The following is a 24,398-nucleotide window of genomic DNA, read 5'->3' as shown; positions in this document are numbered from 1 at the left end:
ACATGCACCAGCGTACATGCACAGGGATGTTCATGTACAGGAATGTCCATGGGGCTATTCTCAACTATGAATGCAGAAACTGGAAACAATCCACATATCCATCATCAGGAGAACAGATAAATTGTAGTATATTCGTACAATAGAATGCTACACAGCAATAAAAATGAATGAACCACAAGACACAAAAACAACATAGATAAATATTAAAAATATAAAATTGAATGAAAAAAACCCAACACACACACACACACACACACTTCTGTAAGATTCTATGTATTTAACATTCAAAAAAGGCAAAACGATTACATTTAGGAACGCATCCTTCAATGATGAAACTATAAAGAAAAACAAGGAAGATGCTTAACCTAAAAGTAAGGATAAACGTTCCCTTGAGGGAAGGGTATGAGTAGGAGAGAGCATGTGGGGGCCTTTCGGGGTGTTAAAATTGGTCTGTTTCCTGAGCTGGTTGGTGGTTACATAGGCATTTTGTTCACAGTAATTTTTTAAACTACATTCATTGTTTATACACTTTTCTATGCATGTGTCATTTTTCATTGTTTAAAGCAAAAACTTACCCAAAATCATTCCACTAAGCAGAGCTGCTCCCAGAGCTGATTTTACCAAAAGGTAAACTCAAAATAGTTCAGATTCCATTTCTCTCTCCTTCCTTCCTCTTTCATCTGCAAATGAAGTTTCCATTCCTACCTCCTCCTATATACTTAAGGTGGAACTGTGGCTGTAGCCCATAAATGTGTGCTTGCTTATACTGCCAACCATTGATCTTACTCCGGGCAAAATGCCTCTCCAATCTGACCCCTTTTGTCTTGTCTGACCTCCAAAGAACTCCCATTGGGACTCAAGAATATTCAAGGACCAGGAGCAGAATTTAACTTCCATTCCTCCTGCAGAACCAAGCTGAAGAGGGACTGTTTTTTCAATTTACCCAACATTCTGCCTTTTCAATTACTGCAGACTCCAGACAGTCAGCTGGCATGAGCCTTGAGACAAACTCGAGCAAATACAATGCACCACTATTCGGGCACAGGGGCCCAGATCCATCTGAAGACTACTGTCACACTTCAGCACCCTATCACCTTAGCCTCTCTAGTTGGGGAAACCTCCTTCCCGAACTCAACTTTAATCCTGTTTAATGGGACTATGGGATATAGTCACAGTTCTGCCTAGAAATTCCCTTGGAAGAGCTATTGTTTGAAGTTCCTGTTAGGAAAAACTGATGCTTGCCGGGCAGATGGCAATGATTTGAAGACACTTACAGGGTTGATTAGAAAGAGCCCTGGACCAGGAACCAGAAGGCCCTATACTTCCTAGCACTGTGATTTTGGCCAAGTCATCTAATTTCCTTGATTCTCACACTACCCAGGAACAAATGGACTAAATGTATATGGAATGCTTTACAAAACATAATATGCTATATAAATGTAAGGGATTATTATTATTAAGGTCCAATCTTTGCTACTAAACATACCACAGTTTTGGCAAGGAGATACTCTCACTGATGTAACTAAAACTGTTTTTTGCAGATGATACCACCCTGCTGGGACAGTGGTACTGCATCAAATTCACCCATACTCCCTCCTGAGCAGGAGGGCTCAGCTGTTGGACAAGGCTGTAATGAGACTGTGATCCTTGGACAAGCCCAGCCCACTGGCCTTCTCAGAGACTGAGCACCTGACCTTAGCCTCCAGAGCACTGTACTCTCCCCCCAAATCTATCTTTCTCAAGCTGTGTTCTCCAGGCAGAATGGCAACTGTTTGGCTGCCAAGGTCAGGTGAAAGCAGAAGAGGTTGCTGTTGTTCCTGTCCCTATAGAAGAGCAATCCCTTTCTTAAAGGGGCATTGCACATTTGGATGGTTCTGGGGGCCTAGGAAAACACAGGCACCTCCCAATATGGGACCTTGGTTTAATTCCTTTTGAATGCATCTGAAAGAACCAGAAAGTGGTTTTAACTAGGAGGAAGAGTCCGAAGCCTGCATGAAGTCCATTGGTAGTGGGATGGTGCTGAACATCCACAATGTCATCATTCCAGCTGCTAACATTGAGGAAGGAGATACTCAAGATGCCCAGGGTCCTAGTTCTTTGAGAGAACCCCTTGAAGAGAGTGGCAGACAGCGAGGAGGAGGCTGACGCAGTTCTGTTGGCCACCCTGATCTGTCTACAAATTTCAGGATCCAAAACCCTTACCCCTGTCATCAGACCTCATAACTGATATGATTAAGGACCTACCAACCCTCCCAGAGCCAACAGCCATATTCAGAAAACACCTCATCATAGCATTGGAGGAGCTAAGCCCACGGGCAGGTGGAAAAGGAACTGGTGTTCACTTTCTGGGAAAATTTTTAGGAGTGGAAGGAGTGTGCTGAAACCGATCCTTGTAACTTCAATATTTCATCATCTTTGTGCCAGCTCTCTTGGCAAAGTAATGTAGGAATGTTTGTCCTCAATCTCTCCTTGGTCAGAGCCTTGTTTAATTTAACCATTTCAAAGCATTTTCATACTGATTAGTGTACTTTGTATCCTCTCAGCAATCATACGGAGTAGGCAGGGTACTATTCTCACTGTCCAGATGGAGAAGGTAGGACATGGCTGCTTGGCAGCTCAAACAGAGAGTAAGGAACTCATCCTGTCCTGACTCCGAGCCTGCTGCTCTTTCTGCCACAAACTACTACATCTACTAATCATAGATCAAAGAACCTTAGCTCTTTCAGGATATTCCCCCAAAAGTCCACTTTTTCTTAAGGAATATTGATATGTTTACAGTCATTGTGCTATTAAATTTACCACTTACAGTAACGCTGTAAACCTTAAAGAAATAGATTTCCACTCAGAGCAGCAGCTCTTTGAGTCACTGTTTCAAGTATCAGTCCAAGAACCAGATGCGAGTCAATGAAACGTATCCATGAAGTTTCTTACTAGTAATATTGAATAATGATCGTTAGTTACTTTTTGGGTGACTGAATGATTTCTCTTCTATATGTTAAGGCATCACAGCAAAAAGACTGTCAACATTAATACAGTATCTGTAACAACTCCCTGCTCCCATCATCATGTCACACACCACTAGATGAAAACCATAGCACCACCTCTACAACTCCCAGAGCCCAGTCAGAATAGTATGGTGTCTTTGTCTATGAAAATTGCATGACTTCTCCATTTATCCTGGGCATGACTAGTCTGAATGCTGAGTATGGAACATTACTTATTAGTAATCATTTTTATGTCTTCTTCCTCTAAAATGAATTTCACATGGATTCACACACATAAATACAGGAGTATGAACCAGAACAGTTAGAGAAGTTAGGAACCATATACGAAGGAAGGAGATGACTCCATCTTAAAACTGGAGGTAAGATACTTATTGTACCTTTACATTTCATTGAGTTGTAAGGTCTCTGGAAGTCAAGGTAAAAATGGAAAGACATTGATTATATGATTAAGAGGATTTTATAGATGAAAAAAAGAAGGTACAGTATTGGCATTTCTACTTAACTGATTTTCTTTGTCACCAACAATTTGGCATAGTTTTGGATGAATCTTTTATGTGCATTTTCCCTTTCATAGAATAGGATGGGTTAAGTCTAGTCAGCACATGTGTTAGCTGAAAATTTACTGTGGGATGTTTGGTACACTTTTGAGCTTGATCAAGAAAAAGATATGGAAACCAGAATCTTCCTTACCTCTTCCAGTTTATCCACTCGCCCCACCAGTTTGGTGGTGACTGAATGTAGCTTCAGGAGATCCAGGCCATAGAACGCTCCTTCCAACATGTCTATGATTGTGGAGAGCTATGAAACAAGGCAAGGGGTTAGTCCAGGGCTGGGGCAGACAGACACAGGGCAGTTTCCTTTCAGGTCTGCATGCTGGGGGCTCGACAGGAAAGTCACTAGCCAGGAATTGAGAGGTTGCCACGAGAAACACATTTGTGTAGGCAGGGATGTAGGCAAGCACAATGGTGTATGTGCATTCTGCCTTCTGAAATGTTTGGGTAAGAAAATGGGAAAGTCCTATAAGAACAAGTAAACCTGAGGTCTAGACCTCTTCACAAACTGTTTATACCTCTTTTACGAAATCTGTCAATTGCATTGACATCTGTCTTTCCTACTAGACTGTGAACTCCTTAAAAGTAGTGTCTCAATAGCAAAGACATGGAATCCACCTAAATGCACATCAATGACAGGCTGGATAAAGAAAATGTAGTATGTATACACCATGGAATAATATGCAGCCATGAAAAACATGAGATTATGTCTTTTATGAGAACATGGATGGAACTGGAGGCCATTATCCTTAGCAAACTAACACAGGAACAGAAAACCAAGTACCACATGTTCTCACTTACAGGTGGGAGCTAAATGATGAGAACTCAGACACAAAGAAGGGAACAACAGATACTAAGGCCTGCTTGAGGGTGGAGGGTAGGAGGAGGGGGAGGAGCAGAAAAAATAACTATTAGGTACTAGGCTTAGTAGCTGGATGACAAAATAATCTGTACAACAAACTCCCGTGACGTGAATTTACCTCTATAACAAACCTGCACGTGTACTCCTAAACCTAAAATAAAAGTGAAAAAAAGAAAGCAAGCAGTGGCCATGTATCCTTCATCTCTGCTTCCCCAAGACAGCTGGCTCATAACAGGTATTTTTATTGTATAAACACTCAACAAGGTGGCTCTACATGTCAACACCTTGAGGATATGCTTCTGAAACACTCAACTTCATTATCTACTAAAGGCTCTGAAAGACATCAACAGGTTCTCCTTAGCACAAAATGCTAAACTGACCCTGGGGTAAAAGAGGACTCAGTGTCCCATCTTTGAGACTCTTGCTCTATGGCAAGCTGCCATAGTACACCCAGCCTTCTCAGTTTTTATCAATACTGTCCTGCCTGCTAGTACAGAGGCCCTGGGAGGAAGGTGGCCAAGGCTCTGGCAGCACTGAGGGCATGCAGAGCGCAGGTGCCAGAAGCACTTTATATGGTCATCCATTCATTCATTTACATGATCATGCCTAGCTGAATGTCTGGTATTGTGCCAAGTACTTCCCAGTTGTTATCTCATTGATCCTTATAACCCCACCAAGTAGATGTTATTATTCCCACATGTTATTCAAAGAGCTGGGGGCAGACAAGTTAAATAACTTAAGTGGGATCACACAGTGATGATTTGAACCCAAATCCGTCTGACTCCAAGACCCAGCTTGTTCCACTACCCAAGGCTGCAAGGGAAGTGGGGGTGCAGGATCAGAAGAAGCCCTCAGCCAACCCATGGGGCTGCCTAAGTGGGGCCTGAGCTTCCCTACCCTATAGACCATGAAAGGATCACAGTTTGATGACCCAATCTAGAGCAGGCCCCAGGCCTCTCCTTCCCTAGGCCAACCCAGCCCTTGCGCTAAGGACCAAAGGCTTACTCGCATTTTTCTTTTGCATCTTTGGGGTGTGTCCTGGGCTGACAGTAAATTGTGGCACCAATTTTCCTGAAGAACACTGAGTTCTTTTGGCCAGCTGGGCCTGGCAGCTGCTCCCAGGCCCAGCCTCTCTGGCTCCATAAGGAGGGGCAAGCACACTTTGCTTGAAGCATCTCCCTTATACACCAGAGCTGAAAAGGACAAGTTTGCCAGGACATCAACCTTGATCCACACACAGCACTCTAGGGACCAGGCCTGACCTTCTTCAAAGGGTTTACAATCTTTAACCATGGCCCTGCCAGACTTGCGGGTCTCAAAAGTGCCCTCTCATCCAAGGCATTGCCCCATACCAGGTCCTACCTTCAAGTCCTGGCTGTCCACCTCCCGCAGCTTCTGGAGCCTGAAGTCTCCCTCGCAGGGATTGAGGGCAGATGGGGGTGCGACACAGGCACACTTGCAGGATGAGCCTGAGGTGATGGTTTCCACGGTGTAGAAGTCTTCCTTCCTGGAGGCCCCCGCATTGATCCTCTGGCAGGCATCCCGGCCCAGGGGTCTCACCACACACTTGCACTGACAGTCCGAGCCCTCAGACATAGCCTTGACCTTGTCATAGTCCCCCAGCAACTAGATACACAGAAAATGGGTTGGGGGCGTGCAAACACAGGTGTCAGTCAGCCTCCAGAAGGAGGCTCTCCATTTACTTAGTCAAACGTCAGAGACCTCAGACAACTCTGAACCATGGAGCCAATAGGTCATCGAGATGCAGTTTGCTGACTGACATTTCCTTGAAGGCATTCAGAATTCAGGTCTCTTCGTTTGTCTTGGAAAGCTGTGCCTTTCTCATGGGGACTTAGCTTTTCATTATTTAAAGGAAAAAACAGATGAGCCCTGTCATTTGTCCAATAGCCTTTGCTTTCTATTTCTTTTCTTTTTTTTCTTTTTCTTTTCCTTTTTTTTTCCTTTCCTTTTTTTTTTTTTTTTTTTTTTTTGAGACAGAGTCTTGCTCTGTTGTCCAGACTGGAGTGCAGTGGCATGATCTCAGATCACTGCAACTTCCACCTCCCAGGTTCAAGTGATTCTCTTACTTCAGCCTGCCAAGTAGCTGGGATTACAGGTGCATACTACCATGCCCAGCTAATTTTGTATTTTCAGTTTCACCTTGTTTGCCAGGCTGGTCTTGAACTCCTGACCTCAAGTGATCCACCTGCCCTGGCCTCCAAAAGTGCTGGGATTACAGGCATGAGACACCGTGCCCAGTCAGAATCCAGGTGTAAATGTAAAAAGGAAAAGAAGAAATTGGAGAGATTGAAAAGTTGGTATTCAAGTTTGAAGACTACTGGCATCTCTCATTCGTTTATTCAACATTTATGGAGTGCCTACTAAGGACTCTGAGGTGCTATGAAGGATAAAGAGATGGGCCAGACGGAGAGCCTGCTCTCAAGAAGCCTTCAGTGCAGGAGGCATATAAATAGCAGTCGCACAGAGTAGAGAGTGATAAGTGCCCCTGAAGAGGCAGAGAGAAAGGGCAGTGGGAGCTAAGAGTGGCTCCAACTGGAAGCCAGGGAAGACTTCTTCGAGGAGTGGCATTTAATCTGGGCCTTGAAGGATGGCTTAGATGTGGAGAAAGGGAATTGAGAGGAAAGAGACAGGTCCAGAAGTCAGTAAGGTTTACTCAGTCTAGGAGTTTATGCTTCTGAACCCAAACCCCAGGCCAAACCCAGGAGAGCAAACTGGCAGCACTTGCTGCTTTTGCAATGCTAAACATTTCCTTCTGGGCACATGCCCCTGCCAGCCTCCCCAGGCAGGAAAACACACGGCAGTAGGCTTTCTGGAGCCCCAACCCTGGGCACTTGCTGGGAAAAGGCTCTTATCTCCCAATCCTCTCCAAAAGGCCCTACATCTCCAAAGCCAGGGCTCCCTTCCTAGGCAAGCAGAAGGGTTCCCTTCATTTGACTAATGATTCCGGTAGGCAAGCATTGAGCTTGTTTGAGTGGAAATGCTCCTTGGGATGCTGTCTGGGGGGAAGAAGACTTATAATGTTTTCCTTGCAAAGGCTGAGTTTCTTCTAATACTAATATTTGCTTTAGGGCTGTTGTCAAATACAGCATAGATCAGTGGAAGAAGGTGGTGGAGTTAAGGGTGACTTAAGCGACTGTTCTTTATGGGTTGATAGTAAATTGTGGCTGGCTGATCTCTGAAACTCTGCCTGGATTCCTACATAACCCTGCTCTGAGAACCCTGGGTGGATTCCTTCCTTTCAGGAGGCTCGGGTTTCAGGAAAGTTTTGGTTGATCGTGTTCCAGAGCCCCAATGTGAGAGATTTTTATGTCTTTTCAATTTCGAGGTCAGTGGGAGGTAATAGGTGGGCAGAGGGCATATATTAGCATCATTATTAAAGGAAGAGTGAAGAGGCTAGTGTTTGATAAATCCCAAATTGCAGCTGATTATTCTCTCTACAGGAAAGAGACAAGGCCCAGTCCCAGGGCTTGGTGGAAGTGAAGGTACAGGCAACGCTGGAGGATCCTTTCTCAGACATCCGCCATTCTAAGGATTCTGGTGACACTCACCACACGTCATCATGCCGGCTCTGGAGAGCACAAAATAAACACTCCAGAGAGAACTACCCCTTACAGACATGAGATCTGGGCTGAAGACTGTCAGAAGCCCTGGCTCTACCTTTGTATCTCTTGTTTTTTTGGAGACGGAGGAGTCTCACTCTATCACTCAGGCTGGAGTGCAGTGGCCCGATCTCTGCTCACTGCAATCTCTGCCTCCCGCTGGGTTCAAGCGATTCTCCTGCCTCATCTTCCCAAGTAGCTGGGACTACAGGTGCCCACCACCACGCCTGGCTAATTTTTGTATTTTTAGTAGAGATGGGGTTTCATCACATTGGCCAGGCTGGTCTCGAACTCCTGACCTTGTGATCCGCCTGCCTCAGCCTCCCAAAGTGCTGGGATTACTGGCGTGAGCCACCCACTCCCGGCCTACCCATGCATCTCTTTATCTGTAGATGGGTATTAGGGTGTTTTGAAGACTGAGTCATAAAAAACAAGTTTAAGTACTTGGTAAACAGACACTTTACAAAGCCCACTGCTATCATGGGTTACTCGGGCCCCCACTGACCGTCTGCCCCAGCTGCCCGCATCTGCATTCCCACCCTCCCCTCCCAATACACCCCGTCATGTTCTCAATCTCTCTGTTTGAGGGTCACCTCACATTCACCACACGTTTCTGTTCTGACTTCACCCCATGCTCCCGCCTGGTGTCTCACCCTCTGCCATAAAATATCTCCCGATGGGATATGCCATCTGCCTCCTGGTCAACATACCCGCCTGTTTTCACATTCCAATCTGACAAACAGACACATAGACAAGAGATAACTTTTCACAACCCTGAAACCAAAAACAACTTTTTTTTTCTTTCTTCTCAAGAAGTCGAGCGGCATCTTCCCTTCCTTCAAGTCTCCTTTCTCCTGATTAAAGACCCTATGATTTTGAGAGGAGAACTTATATCCTTCCATTAAGAAAATATTCTGATACATGAAAATCAAATGCCCTTTCCATTGGTAATGGAAGGAAAAACAGCTGCCCTTAAACATTTCAGCAAGGACCAGCTTCTGGCTCTCACCACCATTCAGGGCAAGAAGAGCGGTCGTGGCACTCGGCATCCTACCTGAGATAAAACGTTCTCCTGGTTGTCCGCCTCGTTTTGCAGAGTCTCATCCTCCGTAGGCGCCACTGTCTGCGCATCTGGGGGCTCGCTTGTCCCTGTGGGGACAATGCTGGACACCCAGGCCGGAATCACAATCAGAACGAAGTAGAGAACTAGCAGCCGAGGCTTGGCCATGAGGGGCGGGATAAGAGGGTCCTCAGCCCCTTCAGAGAATGGCTGGGGCGGGGGGTCTCGGCAAGGACTTCTGCGACAGGGTGTCCTAGCTAGAGGCCGAAAGTGGCTGCTCAGAGCACCTTCTAAAGCTGGGTGCGACTGAGCGGAACGGGAGGGTGCGCCCCAGAGACTCTGGGCATCTCCTTCCCGACGCGAGCAGCCCTCGACTGTGCAGCCCCAGTGGAGAGTCGGACGCAGGGAAGAGGGGAGGCGGGCAAGGGCTAGCTGAGTGCGTCGCCCGCAGGAGGGCTCAGGTGGCTGGAAGGCGTTCGGACAGACGCCCGCGGTGCGCGCCGGGACGGTCGGCGGGGAGCCTCGGGGAGCACAGGGACCTGGCACCGGGCGGGCAGAGGCGGTGGCGGCGCGGGTTGCGAAGGCTGCTGGGCTAGGGAGCCGCGGAGAGCTCGCGCGGAAGGAGGGCGGAGCCTCTATTGTGCCGGGGCGGCGGAGATGCAGCCAGTGACCGCGCGGAGGAGGAGAACCGGGAAGCGCACAGGACTCGGGCGGAGGGGGACTCGGGCGGAGGGGGACTCGGGCGGAGGGGGACCCGGGCGGAGGGGGACCCGGCGGACCCCGCCCCCGCTGGGGCTCAGCTGCCGCGCGCCGGCTGGGGGTGACGTCGGAAGGGCTTTTCTTTCCTTTCATCTGATCGCAAGTGAGTGGAGAGAAGTTACCCTGAGCGGCCTCCCTGAAGTCTGGGGGTTTGCCCATTCTCGCCTAGAAGAGCGACTTTCCATCGCAGGCACCCAGCCCTCGCTCCAATCCCGAGTCAGTTGGAGATCTGCGGCATCCTCCTTTTGCACACCTGGGGCAAGGAAGAAGGCGCGTTTGTTCCCAGGCATTTCTTTTCCCTTACTTAACTCTGGGCGAGTTCTCGGGCAGCTTTGAACTTAGCGCCGTTGGTAGCTGCTTGCCTGCCACGGCTTTAGAACCTAGTAATACTTCCACCCAGAGGAGAATCATTGAATTCCTTTCTGGAGTGTATCCTGAGTTGTGTAAACATTGAAAGTCAGGGGAATGACTGTACATCTCCGACACTCTCCGCGAGTCCCCATGGGGAAAGCTGCTGCCTGATAAATGATTACCAAAGGGAACAGCTCTTCCTGTCTTCCTGGTTACGGACAAATCTCCTGGTCTCTGTTACCAGATTGTCTCTAAGAGAGGGTCCACTTTCAATAGTGTGCAATTATGTTACTATGTCCCTCAATTACTGAGGACAACCTTTTATAAACCTACAATGAAGATTAGCAATATGTGAATTTAAGGAAGGGCACTGTGCCATCCTGGACAACTGTCACTCGGAATGTCGAACAGAGCCAGGCCCCTTCAAAGGATATTACGCACCCTTGGGAAATTCAAGCACCTTGCTTCTTATGCTGAGGAATAAGGGTTGTAACAAACTAAGGAAACTAGCGCATATAAGTAATAGTTGACGTACGTGTAATAATAACCCCTATTACTATATTTTAATCTTTAAAAAACTCAGCTTATGGACAAAAATTCAATGCTCTGGGTGTCTGGGTTTGTGGGGACATCATGCACACACTCTCTGTGTAAGCTATCAAATCTTTTCTGAAGCTATATGGGGATAAACATTGATAAAATGCAGTGTATTTGATTGTTTGTTTGTTTGAGACAGTCTTGCTCTGCTGCCCAGGCTGGAGTGCAGTGGCGGGATAATCTTGGCTCACTGCAACCTCCACCTCCCAGGTTCAAGTGATTCTCATGCCTCAGCCTCCAGAGTACCTGGGATTACAGGTGCATGACACCATGCCCATTTAATTTTTTGTATTTTTAGTAGTCAGGGTTTCGCCATGCTGGTCTGGAACTCCTGGCCTCGAGCCATCCATCCGCCTTGCCCTCCCAAAGTGTTGGGATTACAGGGGTGAGCCACTGTGCCCCACCGATAAAAAGTAGTTTTAAAATTCAATTAAGGGGCGGAGTGTGGTGGCTCACCCCTGTAATCTCTACTAAAAACACAAAAATTAGCCTAGCCTGGTGGCATGCATGCACCTGTAATCCCAGCTACTCTAGAGGCTGAGGCAGAAGAATCGCTTGAACCCTGGAAGCAGAGGTTACAGTGAGCAGAGATCCGGTACTGCACTATAGCCTGGGCTACAGAACAATACTTGGTCTCAAAAAAAAAAAAAAAAAAAAAAAAAAAAATCAATTAAAGTAAACATTGAATGTTGGCCAAGTGCAAGACAACAAACTAGGTCGCTATACATTTAATGGGAAGATGAGGTAGTTCACGTCTTACAAAGTTGGGGTGGGAGTCAGTAGGTAAGCAGAATAAGCACTGAAATTGTGAGGCAGAGTAAGAACATATCTCATGGGGTTTAAATAAGGAATTGGTAACTTCTAGTGGAAAGGTCAGTGTGGATTTCATGAAAGCATGATACTGAAGATGACTGGGATGATGGGAAGTTTCAACAAAACAGTGGATAAGGCAACATGATGCGGTCGGGGGTCGGTGGCAGGGGAGAGAAAGAGAGCATTCTGGGCAAAGACATAATCCTGAATGTGCATATTCGCATTTCAGAGGGCTGCTCACTTCTCAGGGCAGCCTTCCTTGACTCCACCACCAGCATAATTTCTCTGTTAAATGCTCCCATAATACCACATACCTCTTTTTTATAGAAACAGGAGAGATGGATATTTATACTCCTTTGTGGGTTGTTTTGGGGGTGCCTGTCTTCTCCACTAGATTATAAATTCGAGAGGGCAAGGACCTTGTTGGTTTTGCTCACCATTACATCTTCAGAGTTTAACCAGTGCCTAGAACAAAGTGGACACTAAATAATATTGGTTGAATGAATGGGAACTACAAATAGTTCAACTGGGTGTAGGCTCAGTTACCTTTATAAATACCATCTCTGTATCCATTAGGGTGCATTTGACTGCAAGTGATAGAAAATCCTTCTAGGAATGTCTCAATCAAATACACATTTATTATCCCACTCTAAGAAGACAAGGTTGGCTGTTTAAAATTTAATTCAGCAACTCAGTGATATCAGCGAGGACCCAAGCCCTTTCCATTTTCCACTCCATTATTCTTACAGCATTGGCTTTTTGACCTAGTCATAATTGATTTAAGCAAGTTCCAGCTACTCCTGTACCAGACATTCAATTTCCCAGTCTCCTTTATAGCTAGGGGTAACCACCCAGACAAGATATTTTGCTTCCTCATAAAATAAACAAATAGAAGAGAGAACCTTTCTGGTGCTACTCTTCCCCGACTTCTTGTCTTTGATTGTGTCTCTGACCACAGTCAACATGTTATAGAACCAACAGGTTCTTATGTCTTCTGCACAGTAACAGGCCACTTACACTGTATCAGCAGGGTTTGCATCAGAGAAAGAATTTGATGATTGCAGGGCACCAAGTCAGGAGATGGGAGGAGACCCTTGAATCCATCTCTCTGGGAGTTCTGGGCTGGGAGTTTTAAGGGGATTGTGGAGAGTGAGGGGTTAAAAAATTGAGGTCATTGATTGGTTGGGCCAAGGGGATGGAACAAAGTTCCATCATCAGGATGTGGAAACTGCCTTCTTTGGTGAGTCAGGATCTCATGGGGTCCTTCAAACCAGCTGAGTCATTAGCTTCATCAGCATGCGGGATCCAAAGGAGTATCTCAAAGGGAAAACATAACGCTTCATAACGTTCAAATTGTTTTCCATAGAACAGTTAAGGGACACTATAATCTTTTTGTGTATATATATATATACTTTAAGTTCTAGGGTACATGTGCACAATGTGCAGGTTTGTTACATATGTATACTTGTGCCATGTTGGTGTGCTGAACCCATCAACTTGTCAGCACCCATCAACTCGTCATTTACATCAGGTATAACTCCCAATGCCATCCCTCCCTCCTCCCCCCCCCCCATAATAGGCCCTGGTGTGTGATGTTCCCTTTCCTGTGTCCAAGTGATCTCATTGTTCAATTCCCACCTATGAGTGAGAACATGCGGTGTTTGGTTTTCTGTTCTTGCGATAGTTTGCTGAGAATGATGGTTTCCAGCTGCATCCATGTCCCTACAAAGGACATGAACTCATCCTTTTTTATGGCTGCATAGTATTCCATGGTGTATATGTGCCACATTTTCTTAATCCAGTCTGTCACTGATGGACATTTGGGTTGATTCCAAGTCTCTGCTATTGTGAATAGTGCTGCAATAAACATACATGTGCCTGTGTCTTTATAGCATCATGATTTATAATCCTTTGGGTATATCCGCAGTAATGGGATGGCTGGGTCATACGGTATTTCTAGTTCTAGATCCTTGAGGAGTCACCATACTGTTTTCCACAATGGTTGAACCAGTTTACAATCCCACCAACAGTGTAAAAGTGTTCTTATTTCTCCACATCCTCTCCAGGACCTGTTGTTTCCTGACTTTTTAATGATTGCCATTCTAACTGGTGTGAGATGGTATCTCATTGTGGTTTTGATTTGCATTTCTCTGATGGTCAGTGATGACGAGCATTTTCTCATGTGCCTGTTGACTGTATGCATGTCTTCTTTTGAGAAATGTCTGTTCATATCCTTTGCCCACTTTTTGATGGGGTTGTTTTTTTCTCATAAATTTGTTTGAGTTCTTTGTAGGTTCTGGATATTAACCCTTTGTCAGATGAGTAGATTGCAAAAATTTTCTCCCATTCTGTAGGTTGCCTGTTCACTCTGATGGTAGTTTCTTTTGCTGTACAGAAGCTCTTTAGTTTAATTAAATCCAGTTTCAGCTTTCTACTTATGGCTAGCCAGTTTTCTCAGCACCATTTATTAAATAGGGAATCCTTTCCCCTTTTCTTGTTTTTGTCAGGTTTGTCAAAGATCAGATGACTGTAGATGTGTGGTATTATTTCTGAGGGCTCTGTTCTGTTTCACTGGTCTATATCTGTCTTTTGGTACCAGTACCATGCTGTTTTTGTTACTGTAGCCTTGTAGTACAGTTTGAAGTCAGGTAGCGTGATGCCTCCAGCTTTGTTCTTTAGACTTAGGATTTTCTTGGCAATGCAGGGTCTTTTTTGGTTCCATATGAACTTTAAAGCAGTTTTTTCCAATTCTGTGAAGAAAGTCGTTGGTAGTTTAATGGGAATGGCATTGAATCTATAAATTACCTTGGGCAGTATGGCCATTTTCACAACATTGATTCTTCCTATCCATGAGCATGGTATGTTCTTTCATTTGTTTGTGTCCTCTTTTATTTCACTGAGCAGTGGTTCGTAGTTCTCCTTGAAGAGGTCCTTCACATCCCTTGTAAGTTGGATTCCTAGGTATTTTATTCTCTTTGAAGCTATTGTGAATGGAAGTTCATTCATGATTTGGTTCTCTGTTTGTCTGTTACTGGTGTATAAGAATGCTTGTGATTTTTGCACATTGATTTTGTATCCTGAGACTTTGCTGAAGTTGCTTATCAGCTTAAGGAGATTTTGGGCTAAGATGATGGGGTTTTCTAAATATACAATCATGTCATCTGCAAACAGGGACAATTTGACTTCTTCTTTTCCTAAATGAATACCCTTTATTTCTTTCTCTTGTCTGATTGCCGTAGCCAGAACTTCCAACACTACGTTGAATAGGAGTGGTGAGAGAGGGCATCCCTGTCTTGTGCCAGTTTTCAAAGGGAATGCTTCCAGTTTTTGCCCATTCAGTATGATATTGGCTGTGGGTTTGTCATAAATAGCTCTTATTATTTTGAGATACGTTCTATCAATACCGAATTTATTGAGAGTTTTTAGCATGAAGGGCTGTTGAGTTTTGTTCAAAGGCATTTTCTGCATCTATTGAGATAATCATGTGGTTTTTGTCTTTGGTTCTGTTTATATGCTAGATTATGTTTATTGATTTGCATATGTTGAACAAGCCTTGCATCCTAGGGATGAAGCCTACTTGCTCATGATGGATAAGCTTTTTGATGTGCTACTGGATTCGGTTTGCCAGTATTTTATTGAGGATTTTTGCATTGATGTTCATCAGGGATATTGGTCTAAAATTCTCTTTTTTGTTGTGTCTCTGCCAGGTTTTGGTATCAGGATGATATTGGCCTCATAAAATGAGTTAGGGAGGATTCCCTCTTTTTCTATTGATTAGAATAGTTTCAGAAGAAATGGTACCAGCTCCTCCTTGTACCTTTGGTAGAATTCGGCTGTGAATCTGTCTGGTCCTGGACTTTTTTTGGTTGGCAGGCTATTAATTATTGCCTCAATTTCAGAGCCTGCTATTGGTCTATTCAGGGATTCAACTTCTTCCTGGTTTAGTCTTGGGAGAGTGTAAGTGTCCAGGAAATTATCCATTTCTTCTAGGTTTTCTAGTTTATTTGCGTAGAGGTGTTTATAGTATTCTCTGATGGTAGTTTGTATTTCTGTGGGGTCGGTGGTGATATCCCCTTTATCATTTTTTATTGCGTCTATTTGATTCTTCTCTCTTTTCTTCTTTGTTAGTCTTACTAGTGGTCTATCAATTTTGTTGATCTTTTCAAAAAACCAGCTCCTGGATTCATTGATTTTTTGGAGGGTTTTTTGGGGACACTATAATCTTTTAACAGGATCTATGCGATTCTGAGGCAATAGGCACAGAGTAACTGTGAGGAAGCAGGTCAGAGAGCAAGTAGACTTCATGATTACTGCTGAATGTGCTATGAACTTGGTTTATTTTCGTTTCTTCCCTTCCCTTCTTCCCTGGTTAATTTCATAAAGTTTATAGGGGCAGTTTCAAAAGTACCAGGAACTGTGGCCATCTTATGACCATGAGTCCTTTCTCTTATCTAATAAAATATATTTCCTTTAAAGTCTCCTTTTAATGTTCAGTCCAACCGTCCTACACAGAATAAGTGTAAAGACTTTCCCACAGAGAGTTTTTCATTCCTTTCACTTAAAGATAAATAGTTAAGTACTGGCCGGGCATGGTGGCTCATGCCTGTAATCCCAACACTTTGGGAGGCAGAGGCAAGTGGATTACTTGAGGTCAGGAGTTCAAGACCAGCCTGGCCAACATGGCAAAACCCTGTCTCTATTAAAAATACAAAAATTAATTGGGCCTAGTGGCACACACCTGTAATCCCAGCTACTTGGAAAGTTAAGGCAGAAGAATCACTTGAACTGGGGAGGCAGAGGTTGTAGTGAGCTGAGATTGCACCAATGCACTCCAGCCTGGGCAGCAGTGCAAGACTCTGTCAAAAAAAAAAAAAAAAAAAAAAAAGTTAAGTACCTTCTAAATATCCTCTTTCTCAACATCACTAGTCCACTTTCTTCATCTTTATCTCCATTATATTCAACTGTTTCTCAAACCACATGGCCTTCCAAACTCTTCATTATTTTGCTTATTTTCTCTCTAGAAAGACTCCAGTTTGAGTAGATATTAGAACCTATTGAAACAATTTGTTCTTTTTTTTCTGGGCACTGTTCTTTAATTAATGCAGCATAAGATCACCTTAGTTTTGGCAGCCACATTGCACCAATGACTCACACTGATTTATCTTTTAAGTGTAGTTTTTTCTTTATTTTTATATGAATTTTTTGCTGGTTTCCTCCATTCTGTGCTTTCCAGCTATGTTCTCTTTTTTTTTAACCCAAGTATAGGTGTTTACATTTTTACTGTAACAGTGTGATGATTTTGGCCCATTTTTTCATCCTGTTGAAATATTGTTGTTTTTGCTTTTGTCCTGGTTTTGCATAATTTCCAAATTCACTAAGCATAGTTTCCATCTTAATTCAAATGATTAATTTTAAAAAGCCATCTTCCTTCAGATAGGGCTATTTTCTAGAGCTCTGCCTCCTTAATAGGAAAAGTCTCTCCTTATTGATGTTAACTGTTTTGGTGTGTGACTGTTCAGGCAGTCATGGGTGTTGGTGCCTAGTCCACATGTCTTCATCATGTCTACAAGCATTTCTTGAGAAGCTTTTATCACTGTCTTCCAGAAATCAAGATACACTGTCCACGGCATTGCTTCTACCTGCCTGTCCGGCAACCTGATCTCATGATTCTGCAATGAGCTTGGTTTGACTTTAGCAAATTGGGTTAAATGTTTTTACTTGTGTTAAACAAACAAACAAACAAACATAGCTGTAAAGCACAGGATAGAGGAAACTGGCATAAAATTCACATAAAAATCCCCACATCTTTTGCTCAGAACCTATGGACTCCACGTCACTGGATCCTTGCATCATGGTGTAAAATAAGTCTTGCTCTTCCTGCTTAACAGATGAAGTCATTGAAGCACCAAGACAGTGATATGTATGATGGCAACTCTGTACTGAGTGCTTCCTATGTGCCAGGTATCATTTGATGGTCAGAAAGTCCCTGAGTCAGTATCATTTCCTCTTACAAATGAGGAAACAGGTTTAGAGAGGGACACACTGTGGAAATGTTCCAAGAATTGGGTCTCAGAAAGGTGTAAGTGTGCCACTTCGTCTACCTTAGATGTCTACCTGGACCTCACCAGTTGTGGCTGGCTAGCAGGTTGTTGAATTCTGGGGATCCCTCAGCGACCACAGCCACCATCCCTCATGAGCCAGTTTGCATCTGGCAAGAGCATCTGTTTTCCCGTTTACCTGGGAGCCTCCTGACTTTGCTCTGAAATGTCTGTCTGTTGAAAATTAAGACTTCATTTGCCAGGTGGGGCCAAGGTGGCTAGAAATGGCCTGCCACCTTTGTGTGTAATTGAGAAAATGCACCTGCCCCACGGCAGCAGAATCAAAGAGCAAGGCAAAGTCCCACGAGCAACATCATTCTGCCATCTCCTTTCTCTGGCTCGCTGCAGAGTGGGAGCTGTGCCAGGGAACTGCCATAAAATGCTGGAAAGGAATGATGGAAAGCACAACTGAAAATGGGGTCTTTTTTCCCGTGGTCACCCTGCTTTGCTGTTCTCCTGGCTTCTTATTTTGGCTCTGATCTTCTACATTCTCTCTCTCCTTTAATTCAGTTTAATTCATTTATTGAATATATATTATGAGCCAGGCACTCTGTGAATTGCTGAATACACAAAGATGAAGATGACAAAACCTTTGCCTTCAGGATCTCATGTTATAAAGATTATAAATGTTTGATCCTGGGGAAGGGTACAGAAGAGTATGTTTTTCCTCAAGACATTTTAGCAAAGAAAAAAAGTTTTTTCTTCTCTGAATTTCCCCAGTTTTAAGAACAATTTGCATTTCCTCATATGCCAACCATGGTAATTTCTTTTGATTAAACTAAGCTTTACCTAATAAAATTTAAGGTTAACGCTAATTGAAGTGAAATCAACTCAGGTATCGAGTATAATATCTATGTGCCAGGTCCTGAGTTGGACACTAAAGAAACATGAATGAATAAAACATTAATAATAATCAATTCAAGATAATATTTCAACGATCTCACAGTCTCCTGAGAGAGACACATAAATGGACAAGTACCAGTCAGCGTGGAGGCCCACTGACAGGATGGCCAATCCAACTGTCTGTGGTCACCCAATCCAACTGTCTGTGGGAGGAGAGTGGTGTCAGGGTGCTCTGGGGCACCTTCCAGAAGGAGCAAGAGTTTGCCAAGTAAAGGACAATGGTGCCAGAAGGACAGGGGAAGTAGGGAAGTGGGGTCAGGGAAAGAAGGTGTAGAGGAGAGAAGGGCATTCCAGGCCAAGGGGACCAAAAGGACTGGGATTGCAAGATACAAACGTTGTGATGTGGGTAGAGGCTGGAGTGTAAAATACAAGACAGTGAGAGGAAATGAGGTTGGTGAAAGAGAGGCCCAATCGTGGAGGCCCTTATGTGCCATCCCAGAGAGCTGGGAGTATGTCTCACAGGCACTGAGGGGCCATTGAAGGATTGGGGGCAGGAGAGTGCCATTGTCAGACTTGCAGATTAGATGAATGACTCAGGTGGTGAAGAGTGGACAGAAGAGAGAAAGGCAGAGCAATGGCTGCAATTCCCTGCCTGCAGACCACTTGGCCTCCTGGAATGGCTCTGCCTGAGCCAGAGCCCTGTGCTGAGTGGGTCATTGCTCTGACTCAAAGGGAAGCTCCCTTGCCCTCTATAATTGGTGATGCCTAAGGGAGGGATAGGTAGGCAGAGACTCTTTGCCTTCCCGAGGAATTTTCCAGTGCTGCTGCATGGCACAACTCCAGGGGATGTCATTCATACCCTAGTCCCTGTGAATGGGGCCCCTGGGAATCATGCAAGGCATGTCTGGCAACCACTGGATACTGTCCTGGGACAGGTCAGGAACATTGCATAGAGCCCATTGCTTTCTACACACCACGATCTCTCTCTCTCCCTCTCTCCTGGTTCTAAGAGACCTCCGTGCTCAGGGCAGCTCCTACACATGATGTGCTGTCTGTGTGGTGTGCTTTTTCAGGGCACTCACACACCTCCCCTGCCTTCTCACAGAAGCCCAATAGCCCTTTAATAGGGCTAACGAGTTCTGCCTTCAGTGATGAATCTTCACATGCAGATACCCCTGGAAGAGGTGACTCCTTGCCTTAAATCTATACCAAAGAGTAAATAATAGGCCCCTTCCTAAGAGCTGGTTTTGCTAGAAAAGTAGCAGTGGAAGACACTGGGAAGTTAAAAGGCCATGTTTATGGGACAACCCCAGAGAGGCAGAAGTAGAGAAAAGGAAGACCTGGCTCATGCATTACCACCCCTTAGACTTAGAATTGAGGTCTAAGGGTTCACATTTATTCCTGATCAACAGGGATGAATAGAAGCTGGTTGAGGAAAGGCTGGGAGAGGAGTGTACCAAGCAGAAGTCTAGAGACTAGAAAACAGTGATGAGTTACTGGGAAATGCAAGCTCAGGTGGAACACAGGAGTCACAGCAGAGGGAGAGAGGGGAAGTAGTGAGCAGTTACAGTGGAGGGCCAGATCACATGAGGCTTGTGTATGTGCTGTGGAGCTTGGAGTTCAAGCCAAAGGCTATGAGGAGAGAGACACCAGAATTGTGGTAAGCAAGGGAGTGAGCTCTAGTAGGTGGCCCTGGCAGTGGCATAGAGAATGAACGGGAGGGTCAGGCTGAAGTAGGGAGACCTATTTGGAGGCTGTTGTAGAAATCCAGGCATGGATGGGAAGGCTTTGATAAAGGCAGTAGCATAGAGGTTAAGAGAAAGGGGTGGGTATGAGATATACCACAGAGGTGGAATTAGTAGGACTTGGTGACTTTCTGGATATGGAGGTGAGAGAGGGGAAGGATGTTAGTTAGGATTCCTGCTTGTAAGTTACAAGCAATATAGATGAAGGGAAAAAAGGTGTTGGGGGTAAAGGAGATTTTATTATAAGGATGTAGGAATGTCTCACAAAACCCAAGTGCTCTAATGTCCCTGGGGCCATCAGAGGCTCATTTGAACCTAGGACATCTCTGGTCCACACAGTAGACTGAAGGTGCCCAGTCAGAGTTACTTGAGTATTGAGTGTGGTTAGTTTTCCTTCTCAGGCCCAATTCCAAACGCCCAGAGAATGCCTTTTTCTAATATGGGTCAGATGCCCAGTCCTGAACTAATCAACTAAGGCGGGGGGCAGGCGGACAGGTCACTTGGTAGAAACAAAGTGGAAAGAGGGGCAGTTTCAGGGAGGAGCTTCTAGATCAGACAAATCAATGGATGTCCACTCTCTCCTATCCCATTGCTGGCTGGCTCTCTGTCTCCTCCTACTTCTGAAGATGTACTTAACATAAATTAATCATGTTATAGAAAAGAAAAGTATCTCCCCATAAGAGACAGCCCAACTTAGTATCTAGGAATGGCAGAAGCAAGTCTTCTGTGTGCCTGTCCCTCCAGGTGATATTTTTTCTTACTGCTGCTTGGCTTGTTCTAATCCAGATGTGATGCCTCACCATCCTACAGCCAACAGAGCAAATGGTAAATTTAACTTGGTCTGTATACACGCAGACGTCAGCTTGCTATAGATATTTCGCTTGGTAGATTAATCACTGAAAATATTTACTCAACACACCTGCTCATCCATACATTCATATATTTGAATATGAAATTAAATTACATTCATGCACCCCTCCATTCTATGGGGTACATGAATGTAACTTAATTTTAGCCTTGTCAGGCAGCCTAGAGCCATGGTGGAGTCTGGGATGTAGGGTCAGACAGACTGGCTGTGGAATCCTGGCTCCGCCATAACCACTGCTGTTCTTGGGCAAGTCATTTCATCTCTGTGAGCCTCAGTTTCTTAATCCTAAGGTGGGGATCCTAAAAATATTCACCTCTGCTTACTGGTGCTTACTGTTCACCACATGTTCCTTTCTTTATCCTTTTAGAAATGAAACCCCAACCCTCAATTGGAAGGCTGAAAATAACAAAGAATATAAAGATCGCAGAAGGCTTAACAAAGGGTAAATCTTAGATTTAGCATCCAGGGGAAACCTGGACACTATTATGAAGGTGAAGTCTTACTTGGGAGCAAGAGAGAGGATTCTAGTCTCAAATTTGTGGGGGCTTCAAAACCACAGACCCAGGTTCCAATCTCAGTGATGCAACTCATATGGTAGGGAATCTTGGGCAAGTTGTTTTTTTCTAAGCCGTAGTATTCTAACAGTACTAGATTGTTGTGGAGATAAGAGATGTATGTAAAAATGTCCAACCCGTTGCTTGTCCCATTCACAAATACCTGTTGAATGTTGAATGAATTTTAAAATAGTAATGATTTATTAGATAGAGATAATTATAATTATGCCTGTTTCAGACTCACCAGGTGAACTGATTAGGACCTCTGTCTGCACCTCAGTTTCCTTATTTGAAAGAGGAAACTTTATCATTTTTACCATTCCTTCCATCTAGTGATTATGATTAAAGTAGCTGAGTTTCTCCCCACCCCACCCTTTTTGGGATTTTGCTTTGTTGCAGGGACTGAACTTTAAGCAGAAAACTTTCTAAAGCCTGAGTGATTCCTGAGGTGTTCTCAGAGATGGGTCTGTGGAGCCAGCTGCCAGCCCCTTGCTTTTATTGGCAGGGCAGCCAGGCATATCTGGTGGCTGCAGCTGCCCAGGGAGTTGCTGCCTGGAAACCCAAAGAGTGGGGAGGACTTTCTCTGGAGGACAGTCAGCACCGCCTGACGCAAGGCAGTGAGCAGAGTAAGGCTGGCACAGGCATCCCTGGCCTGATGCTGAGTTCTGAGTAGAGACCCAAGGGACACCTCACTTTAGACAGGAGGAAACCCGGCTATGTGCTCTGAGAGCCAACGCTGCGGTCCAAAGAGACACCTAAAATAGCAGCAACACGATTGAGAAAGGGCGGCACCGCCCAACAGTTCCAGCTCCTGCTGACATTTCTTATTTTCCTTTCTCTAAAAAATTACTTTCTTCCTTTTGAAAACCCAACTCAAGGTGTTCCAATGAATCTTGGGAGCCCCCCTCATCTCTCATCTTCCTTCAACACTTTGATTTCACCCTGCCTTCCTCTTATTCTCTCTTCCTTACTTCTCTCAAGGAAAAACAATTTAGGGCTCTGTTACACAAAGTAGTATATGTGGTTCCCGAAAGACCACCTGCTATTCAAGCTCTCCATTTCTTCACAGAAGCTTTTTGATGTTTTAGCTCCACTTCTTATTGACCTAGAAATATATACCCAGAACCACACGGCTTTTGCATAACTCTAGGGGAACCCTACAATGTGATTTGTATCCCTTGGGATTAATGAGGATTTGAACACTGCTATGGGCTGAATGTCAGTCCCCAAAACTTCATGTGGAAACTTAATCCCTCTGTCCTCATGAATGGATTAATGTAGCTATTGCTGGAGTGGGTTCATTATCAAGGGAGTGGCTCTATTATAAAAGTGAGCTTCCTCTGGCTCTCTTTTTCTGCGCTCTGTCTGTCTCTTGCACTGACTTCCACCTTCTGCCTTTCTACTGTGGGATGACCATTACTAGATGTCGGTGCCATGCTCTTGGATGTCCCAACTTCCAGAACAGCAAGCCAAATAAACTCCTTTTCTTTTTAAGTTGCATAGTCTGTGGTATTCTGTTATAGCAACAGAAAATGGACCAAGACAAGTACCTCATATAGCCCTGTACAAGCATGTCATTTCATCCTCACAAACATCCTGCAGTGTAGATGTTGTTACCCTTAGCTTGTAGATAAGGAAATGGAAGCAGACAGCTGGACTAATTGGCTCAAGGACAAGTATATACAGTTAGTAAGTAGCAAGCTAGTTTTGGTCCCAGGTCTGTGTGATTGCAAGCTCATGCCATCCATCACACCCTATCCTGGAACATTTCGCTTTTTAAAACCTGACTTCGCCCCTCACCCGCATGCCTTATCTCATTATAGAATTCCATGCTTAAGGCTCTCCAACCACTTACATGCAAAGTGGAACGAACAGCTTTAACCAACCAATCACAGATGCAGTCACGGAGTGATGTGTCCCAGAGCTGCCACACCAGCTCTGTGTACTTGGGAAGTAATTGACCTCTCTAGGAAGTCATGAGCCCCAGTTTTGTCTATTTGCCAAAACAATTGGTTGGACTGAGTGATTTTCAGGGTGGTCCCTTTTAGCCCTAAAATTCTGAATTCTTGGGTAAAGCCAAGCAGCTTGATTTATTGGTCCTTTGTAGTGTATTCTAGAACACAACTGTCTTAAATGTAGCTATCCGCAGAAAATGGCTGTTTTGTCTGTTTTCATAAGGCCATCAGTCACTGTAGAAGATGTTGAACATTTGAGGTGTAAGAAGGATAGACATTCTGTGCTTTTCATGCCACATTGCTCAACACCTACACATCCTGTGTTTGCATAAATTATAACATGATGATTGCATAGCCATTGTGGGCAGCCTATACCTCAAAAGTGGGTGGGAGAGGAGTGGGGAGCAGGAGGACTGCCCCAGGGCTTACTGCCAAGAGAATCTGGCTGGTCCGGTTTGAAGTGGTGAATCACTTCCCGTGGAGCACGTGTCCTGGCCCAGGTGGCAGGAGAAACGGTCCTGGTTCCAGACCTGCCCCTGGCTCACTCTGGGATGGGAACAAGCTAAGCAGTGATAGAACATTCACCACAGCTCCACTTCTTGAGTGCTTTCCATGCAATCTCACTAATTCTCCAAGCATTGCTGGGAGACAAGTGCAGTTTTCTCTATGTTAGAGATAAAAAAACAGAAACTCATAAAGTGTAAGCAGTTAGACAAG

The 24,398-nt window shown here is 44.6% G+C and overlaps 1 protein-coding gene across 2 annotated transcripts in view; it reads right to left on the bottom strand.

The window, feature by feature from the left end:
* The window catches only part of OLFML2B (olfactomedin like 2B), a 40,404-nt gene extending 30,629 nt beyond the window's left edge, over positions 1-9,775 (bottom strand). Inside the window, exons 1-3 of one of the 2 annotated variants that reach the window (XM_007976370.3) lie at positions 9,093-9,775; positions 5,781-6,044; positions 3,696-3,803 (exon numbers count right to left, since the gene is read on the bottom strand). In XM_007976370.3, coding sequence (XP_007974561.3) covers positions 3,696-3,803; positions 5,781-6,044; positions 9,093-9,266 — 546 coding nt within the window. In that variant the 5' untranslated portion in view covers positions 9,267-9,775. The remainder of the gene's footprint in view (positions 1-3,695; positions 3,804-5,780; positions 6,045-9,092) is intronic. The other variant, XM_007976371.3, reaches the window with a different exon arrangement.
* Positions 9,776-24,398: the final 14,623 nt, after the last annotated feature.

The sequence above is a fragment of the Chlorocebus sabaeus genome, chromosome 20, assembly GCF_047675955.1.
Source record: "Chlorocebus sabaeus isolate Y175 chromosome 20, mChlSab1.0.hap1, whole genome shotgun sequence".
In the NCBI taxonomy this organism is placed as follows: domain Eukaryota; kingdom Metazoa; phylum Chordata; class Mammalia; order Primates; family Cercopithecidae; genus Chlorocebus; species Chlorocebus sabaeus.
This window is presented reverse-complemented; position numbering and strand designations above follow the sequence as displayed.